Below are 8,777 nucleotides of genomic sequence, written 5' to 3'. Positions count from 1 at the left end.
TTCCACGCGCGCGCCTATGTTAATCGCACTTAAACACTTTACACTTCGCACTTTTGTTCAATAACAGTTTACTCGCTTACTTGGGTGGCGAAGATCCCGATGTGCCGGCAGATCCACAGGCTCCACGGCTGTGGTTGTGGCTATAAGTCTCACGAAGGTCACGGTTGAAGGAGCGACGAAGGTTGTATCGCACGATCAAATTGGTTGTCCATTTGTTGTGGCACTTTTTATACAATTTATAGCAGGCATATATCAATGCGATCGCCAAAAGTGCACAAATTACCGTCATGACGATATTTATGGTCGAAAGGTGAAATTTCATCTCGTGCAGCATTGCATCGTTGCTTCCAACTGCATTTTGTGTAATGAAAACATCTTCTTTTTCCACTTTGGATTGGCACATATTGGTGATTTGACTACTAGAAAAACTCAGATAGCAACGAGTGGCGGTAAAAGTTGTGTCGGAACGATTGTCGGTAAAGTTCAAAGTTATTTGATACACACGTGCCGCGTGAGTGTCCGAACCCGACACTCGGCCTGGCGGGTCGCCATGTGAGGCGGGACGTAGGAGGAACAAGTAAACACCGTGATTGCCGACAAAAGACTAACTTTATTTAAAATAAACTTAATAATATATAGGCATTACAAGAAATAGCAAGTTTGCTTTTATACGCTAGTTAACTCCTTACAAAAGTATTTGTCTTGTCATAGAAAAAGCCTGAGGGATTATAACATATTCCTTTAATAACATCACCGACACCGTTGTCAATATGAGTGGTAGGTACTTTATAGTGAGTGTAAATAATGTTGCAATATAAAACGTAGAACTGCTGCCCTCGCGTCAGGTTTTTTATATTCCTGATCAGCCTTTATATTTTGACGGTTTCGTGAAAATAATGTAAAAACATAGTAAAAATTATGATGCAATAAAAATTATCTAATTTAAAGCACTATTTAAAACACTTTTGGCACATTAAGCACATGCTTTAAAAATCTGCAAACTGAAATAAAGCCTATGTTTGTGTTGATATACGATTCACGTTGGTGTTTTCGTCATAATGTTTGCTTAAAAAAATATCCCAACTGTTGACTACCACAAATAAAAGATGGTCCTACTAGGGTTACTGATAAGCGATTTTAAGAGTGCCAATAGTTACTGCAGAGGTGCTCTGTTTCTCATTATATTATTTTACTCTATCTATGGTTTTCGATCTGTCAAAATCGTATTGAACGATTATATTGTCACAGACCTCATTTTCTAGCAAAAAGCAAAAAGTGAATAAAAACTTATTAATTTTAATATTTTTTAGTGCTAATCAAAGTTTTGTGTTTTAGTAAATAATATAAAATGGAGCCCATGACACTTGGGAGTCCAACACATTCGCCTTCAGGGAGCCCGAATGTCGGGTACCTGCCGCCTTTTCTTTTAGGAGAAATAAATCCTCCTGCAACACCAAGGACCAATAGTTTGTCGCCTACGAAGGGCCGTAATCTGGCTTTCGGTAAGGAATGCAACATAGACTTAAGATCTTAGTGAGTTAGTTTGAAAAAAAAAATACCTGTCTATTAGAAAAACTTAGGCAATCTTGTGGAAATCAAGTTATTACAGCACCAGACCGATGCTACTAATTGTACTCTATTTCAACTAGTTAGGCTCCTTAGCTGCAAGAGCACCAGCAATATGTGGAGCTTTGCTATTATGCTGAGTTTTATTTTAAACCTGCACCTGATATAGCTCTCTTAAATGAACTCCTTTTTTAGTAACAAGTCTCACATGTGGTGTTCAGCTCTGCTTTGTCTCTATCCATTAACAATATAGTGACTTAACTATTATTGTCTATAAGTAGTATTAATGGATGTAATGACCAAGAAAAAAGTCCCAACATGATCTTATATATAATCTTACGTACAGAAATATAACCAGTGTTATAATAATCAACCTCAATATTTCTGTACGTTTGAACAGTTTACTGTATACCACAGGGATGGGGAAATAGATTTACAGATGGGCCATATACAATAATTACAAAATTTCCGCGGGCCAGGGAGCAGTTATTGAATAAATTTAGTTCTAATCAAATAACAACAAAAATAAGTCATGTAGGTATTTATAATAAATTTATTGTTTTGCTGTGTTGGGTCGTTGTGAAAGATAATGTTTTGACTGTTCATTAATTAAAGCATTGAAATTAGGCTCCAAGATACTTGAAGTAACCCGTAAAATACACTCGAGATGATGGTCAGACATCCTGTAAAATACTTGCTCACAGATATATGAAATATTTGAATAGGTATTGTTTTTGTTTATCGCGGGCCGATTTAACTTAGACTATTTCCCCATCCCTGGTATATCAGATGAGCTTTGTCCTATCTAATATTACTAACGTGTACTGAGATAGCATTGTTCATAAATTTACAGGATCACCCACACACCCTACAAGTCCAACACAAACATCCACCCCGGACCAGAAGCAGTACCGCCAGAACCTCTCGATGCACCAGCAAGCAATCTACAACCAGCAAAACATGTTTGCTAATATCCCAGCGTCACCAAACCTCTCGTACACCAGTAAGGCCACCGGGCCTCCCATTGAGGACTTGTTTGATACCATAAAAAGCAACGAACCATCCGTAAATAAATCTTTATTCCAAGAGTCGAGTTACTACAATAACTCTATGATGCAGAACTCTTATGTGAATAATGTAAATGGATCAGTAAATATGAACCAGTCGGTGGCAACGGCATGGGACGGGTGCCAGGAGCAGGAGGAGTACTGGGTCACTGTGTTTGGGTTTCCACCAAATGCTGCCAATACAGTGTTGGCACGCTTTAGCAACTGTGGAGCAATTTTAGGTAAGTTATGTGAATTCTATTGTAAAATTGTATCCTATATATCTATTGTCACAACCTTAACGCGGGACATAAAAGAAAAGAAAGTCCTAATTTTAGAGCCTTATCACACTGGTGACTTGCGAACTATTTGAAAGCGAGGCGAGGGCGCAAGAAATTTGTGCTGCTGACTGTACTGTACAGCATGGCGCCTTAGCCCTAGGCGCGACGAACTCGTTGCGCGCTTTCCTCGTTTTTAACTCGTCTGCAAATCGCCAGTGTGATAAGACTTTTAGGGACTGTTTCAGCACCCATTGATTAATTTTGTTTGACGTGATTCACGTGATGCCGTATCCGTCTATTTAAACAGAACAAAACTAACAAATTAATGGTGGGTCTCATTTGACTCAAATGATACCACACTTATAAATTAAAAAATATAGATATTTGAACACAAAAATACCGAAACTAGGTTTGTGGACTATCATTCTTAGTATGTACCATTGTTTCAGACAAGCAATACCCGACGCAAGGCAACTGGGCGCACGTGCGGTACGCGACACGCGCGGAGCGCGAGCGCGCACTGGCGCTGTCGGGGCGCCAGGTGCTGCCCGGGGTCATGGTGGGGGTGGGGGCGTGCCGCGAGCCGCCGCGCGCGGCCTGCGCCAGCCCCGGGCGGGCGGGGGCCAGGTGAGGGACACAGCGCGAGCGCTGCCGGGGTCATGGTGGGGGTGGGGGCGTGCCGCGAGCCGCCGCGCGCGGCCTGCGCCAGCCCCGGGGGGCGGGGGCCAGGTGAGGGACACAGCGCGAGCGCTGCCCGGGGTCATGGTGGGGTGGGGGCGTGCCGCGAGCCGCCGCGCGCGGCCTGCGCCAGCCCCGGCGCGGCGGGGGCCAGGTGAGGGACACAGCGCGAGCGCTGCCCGGGGTCATGGTGGGGTGGGGGCGTGCCGCGAGCCGCCGCGCGCGGCCTGCGCCAGCCCCGGGCGGGCGGGGGCCAGGTGAGGGACACAGCGCGAGCGCTGCCCGGGGTCATGGTGGGGGTGGGGGCGTGCCGCGAGCCGCCGCGCGCGGCCTGCGCCAGCCCGGGCGGGCGGGGGCCAGGTGAGGGACACAGCGCGAGCGCTGCCCGGGTCATGGTGGGGGTGGGGGCGTGCCGCGAGCCGCCGCGCGCGGCCTGCGCCAGCCCCGGGCGGGCGGGGGCCAGGTGAGGGACACAGCGCGAGCGCTGCCCGGGGTCATGGTGGGCGTGGGGGCGTGCCGTGATTGCAGTTACCGCGGGATAGCAATAAACGAATTATTGACTGACTTATCAAAATTTGGAATGAATGAAATTTAGAGTGTGCCTTGCTGGCATATATAAAGATTGAGTAACCCGGGCCTGATAATTTGAACACCCCATTAAGTGATGATAAAGAATCCAATTTAAGAAAACCTGCAATAGGTGACTCTGTGAGCTCTGTAAACTCTGTGATTAAGCTATAACTTTCTGATCGGCAGGCAAACGCAGGGTGCGCGTTCGCTGTGCCCGACGCCGGTGCCGTCGGCGCCGGTGCCGCAGCGCTCCACGGGGCTGATCTCCAAAGCCCTGGACTACGTGCTGGGCTGGTGACACGCGATACACCTCGCCGTCGCCCACCAGCTGTCGCTCATGGTGGAATATGAGGTGTGGACGCAGAACTAGCGATGAGAGATACAGATCTGTCAATTCAAGTCTCATCACCATCCTATACTATTTAAGGTGTCTTAAGCATGATTTCCACCAAACGGCTCGCATCTGAACAAATCGGAGAGAATTTTACAATCTTTAAACAATACTAAATCATGTCTACAGTATTTAAACTGTATATTACCAAGGCACACGCAGCAGGTTTACCGCGAGCGTCTGCCGCGACACGCGATCGTAGCCGAAAGTATGCTGTGACGCGCGATCGACTCCGTTCGCCTGTCGTCGTATTTGATCGGATTCTTTCGGCTGTCGTCGTGTGGGTTCGAAGCCGTAGCCGGGTGGCACTAAGCATTAGCGACGGGACGGGACGGAGCTGATCGTATGCGTCGACATCCTCTGACACTTATACTATTTAATACGAGAGCGAGAGGGACGGTACGACACGGACTTCGAGTTTCGTAGTAGCCCTGCAGACGCGTTCGGCTGTCGCCCCATCCGTTTGCATTCTTTCCGATCCGATCCGATTCGAGCCGTTTGGTGGAAATCATGCTTTAAACTTAATTCGGAATATTGCAGCAGATTTGACTGAATATCCTTGTTGTTTTACATAATATTTAAGGTTCCGCACATCAGAAGCAAAAAAAAGGAACCCAGTTTTTGAACATTTGGAAGTTTGAACGTCCTATGGGATTGCCGAGGGAGGTTCAAGAAAGTAGAGGCACTATAAGAGTAATCCGTTTGTTTACACGAATTGAGTGAATGTTAGTAATAAATAGTTAATTAAGCTATGTAAATAATGTAACAGTTGAACCAACTAGTGATGTAACCAATATTCGCATATTCGCAATATCTTATGTGAATATTTTACAAAAATTAATAAATCACAAAAAAAAATTGAAAATAATCTGAATTTTAATTATTAACTTCAGCTCGACAAAGTAAACGAAAACACGTTATTTTCTGTAGTTTCGTAAAAGAACTATCAAAATATAAGATAGTACTTTTGGCAATGACTAAAAAAGCGCATATTCATATACGCAGATGTAAAGCCGAGTTTAGACGTGCAAGAAAAATCGTGCAAGTTGCACTACATTGCGGCACTCGATTGACCACTACAAACTCGTTGGATTTAAGCCTTCACAGCCTCGCAATGTTGCATTCAACTTGCACGATTTTTCTTGCAAGTCTAAACTCTGCTTTAAAAATAGAACGTTTGTTACATCACCAGTAAGGAAGCAATCCGTCTTGAGAGGACCTTTTAAAAGTAAAGATATTAGAACTATTAAATCGTATACGTAGTTGAATTGACGACCTAACATTTGGCATATCATTAAACTTGTGTATATAGTTAAATTTCAATATCTTTAAAACCAGAGATGGTCACTCGTTATGTACACAGTCAAGTTCTTTCATACTTGGAACGAAAATTTTATCAAAAATATAGCGGAAATAACACTTTGTCGAACGACCGCAAAAGTGTGAAGGACACTGTAGTCGGCCGCATTCGGCGATCGAAAGCTGCCACCGCCTTAATATGGCTGCCGCAGTAGACGGACAGAATAATGTAAAGGCGACGGTCGTTCGGCGAAGTAGTTTGAAACAAGTTCGGCTACCGCATTATAGGCGAACAACAAAGTGTAATTTCCGTGTAAACACGACTATTGCTAACGGTATAGAAGCGTGTTCAGATATTTTTGCTTGAATTTTTGCTCAGAAGTATATCAACTCGACTGTACACATCAAAGTACAGAATAATATTTTTTTTAACAGAATAATTTTCGTTCCCTACTTTTAAAAAGGCTTGTACCATCAACCAAATAAGTGGTCTATCAATTTTTAAACAACTTCCTATCAAATGAATATGTCGTTAAAGTCGAACTTTCAAGTTGACAGACACGTCTATTGGCATTATTGTTTTATGACATGCAAACGATTATCATCTTTAGGGTGATAGACCACATATTTGGCTGATGGTACCTCAAAATCGATAATTTTTCTGGTGACCTTTTGAAAAATTTTTCAGAGGTAAATTTTTTTGACGTATTGATTTGAGGTACGCGCTTTTTCCCATGTATCTAGTGACGATTTGTGCTGGTCTCTTGGTTGTATAGTCAGCGGCAGATGAGTGCTTGTGGAACTCAAATTGATCAAAATTAGTGATTGATTTAGGCATTACTTTGTAGAGTGCTAATCAATGAAATGTAGCAGGAAAGGAAGAGGAAGTTATGAAAGCCAAAATAAAACTATAGTTTCATAATTGCTACTGAACTGATGTTGTAACAAAACTGAGAAAACTGTAGCCAAACTGAATCCTAGTGTTTCCAGTTTTGTTAAACCTTTATGTATTTTATGCACCATCAGCCAAATTATACGGTCTACCACCATGTCATAAAACAAATAAAGTCGATAACACGTGTCTGTCAGGTTGAAAGTTGACTGTAGCGACGTAGGTATTCATTTGATTAGATATTGTTTAAAGATTGATTGGCTGACCATACCATAAAGAAAGAGTTATATTTTATGACATCATTTTGAGATTCACAACTGCCCAATTGCCCATCCACTTTTACTGATAGATTGTGCTAAAAATAAATAGCCTTATTTTTTTTAATGACCAGATGACCGTGGTCTAAGATGATAGACTGCAAATTTGACACTGAACGAAAAACCATCTAAATTATACTGAAACTGGTTTATTGAAAAACAAAAGTGCAGTGGCGGACTAAGCCCGTCAGAGGCCCGGGGTGGCAAAGCTGAATGAGGCCCCCTAGCTTTAAAAAAATGTAGGTACTAATAACATAGGTACTAAGCACATTTTTAAAGTCTTGTTTAGGATTTGATCAGGGGAACGCGGAGGCATTAGGGGGCCCCCCAAGAACGGAAGCCCGGGGCGGGCCGCCCCTTCCGCCCCCCTGTTAGTCCGCCACTGCAAAAGTGTACTTTACGCTGGGAATAATTAAAATCTAGCATTTGCCTATGCAAACTACAATACTATTATTGTCTTATTAGATCATGCATGATACATAGTACACTAAGAAAATCGGGATAAAAAGTAGCCTTCGTATTATTCCAGATGTCCAGCTATCTATATATCAAATTTCATCCAAATCTGTCCAGCCGTTTTAGCGTGAAGGAGTAACAAACATGCATTCAAACTTTCGCATTTTTAATAGTAATAGGAAAAAAACATTTGTAACTATGTGTGTATATCTGAATTAGCACGCTTCAGTTTCAAAGGTCATAAAAATCATGTCAACGACCTTACTATTAAAAACAAGATAATGTGAATTGAATTATGGAAAATATAAGCACCAAGATTGGAATAAAACTTGTTACCATTATAAATTGAATATGTAAATTTCGTACTTCGTTGAGTTTTAGAAGTGGTTATTAAAACAAAACTATTTTCAATATTTCTGGTAATTTTTGTAAATAGTTTCAACTCTGTACTTAATGCTAGTTCAAATAGTTTTTTAACTGTAATTAAGAAAAGTAATCAATTGTTTAAAGTACATAAAATAAAACATGCATTTCTCAAAGTATTTATACTTTATTTCTAAATATTAAATACAAAACCTTATCAATAAATACATTTTAACCGGCGATTAATTATTAACAGATTTTCTTAATTTCTAATTAAATAGATTATTTTTTATTGCATTTTAAGAAGCATTTCATTTTAATCTTTATTTATTTTTTACAATAAAAACAGAAAATTTATAAGATAGCAAGAAAAACCGTTATAGTTTCTCTACATGCATTAAGTGAATTAAAATAAAATTTATTTTAATACAAAAAAGATCGAAACAAATAGTATATTACCTAGCAATGTTTAGTTTTGTAGTTTCTGACCTCTGGGAGTCTTCAAATGTTATATTTTTTACATCAATGATTTCGTAAGTTTGCTTCTTAAAATATTTGTTTGAAAAATACTTTATATTAATAGTTGGAACGAGTAATAACTAGATTAGCAATAAAAATTGTTTATTTTCTAATTAATCACATTTATTAATTCAAGATAACTTCTATCAAATATAATTTAAACTAATTACATTTTTATAAAGTATGACATATATTTTGCAAATGACATAAAATGTAAGGCGACAATATTTCTTATTACACGAGAAGATGGTGGAAGTGTCCCCCTTGCCATAAAAACTCAAAGAAGATTTTGAGTATGTCATAATATCTATTTTACTAAAATATGTTGTTACCATCAAATATATTATTAGTTGTATAGCCACTACGATGTATCTAAAGCCAGCTGTATATTCAAATTCA

The 8,777-nt window shown here is 40.8% G+C and overlaps 1 protein-coding gene across 1 annotated transcript; it reads left to right on the top strand.

The window, feature by feature from the left end:
* The first annotated feature begins 1,211 nt into the window (after positions 1–1,211).
* On the top strand, positions 1,212–8,038 carry LOC141433576 (nucleoporin Nup35-like). Its single transcript, XM_074095681.1, has 4 exons — positions 1,212–1,502; positions 2,420–2,854; positions 3,343–3,520; positions 4,328–8,038. The coding sequence occupies exons 1-4, from the start codon at positions 1,349–1,351 to the stop codon at positions 4,437–4,439; spliced, it is 879 nt and encodes a 292-aa protein (XP_073951782.1). The 5' UTR covers positions 1,212–1,348; the 3' UTR covers positions 4,440–8,038.
* Positions 8,039–8,777: the final 739 nt, after the last annotated feature.

Source organism: Choristoneura fumiferana, chromosome 12, assembly GCF_025370935.1.
Source record: "Choristoneura fumiferana chromosome 12, NRCan_CFum_1, whole genome shotgun sequence".
NCBI classification, from domain to species: Eukaryota; Metazoa; Arthropoda; class Insecta; order Lepidoptera; family Tortricidae; genus Choristoneura; species Choristoneura fumiferana.
This window is presented reverse-complemented; position numbering and strand designations above follow the sequence as displayed.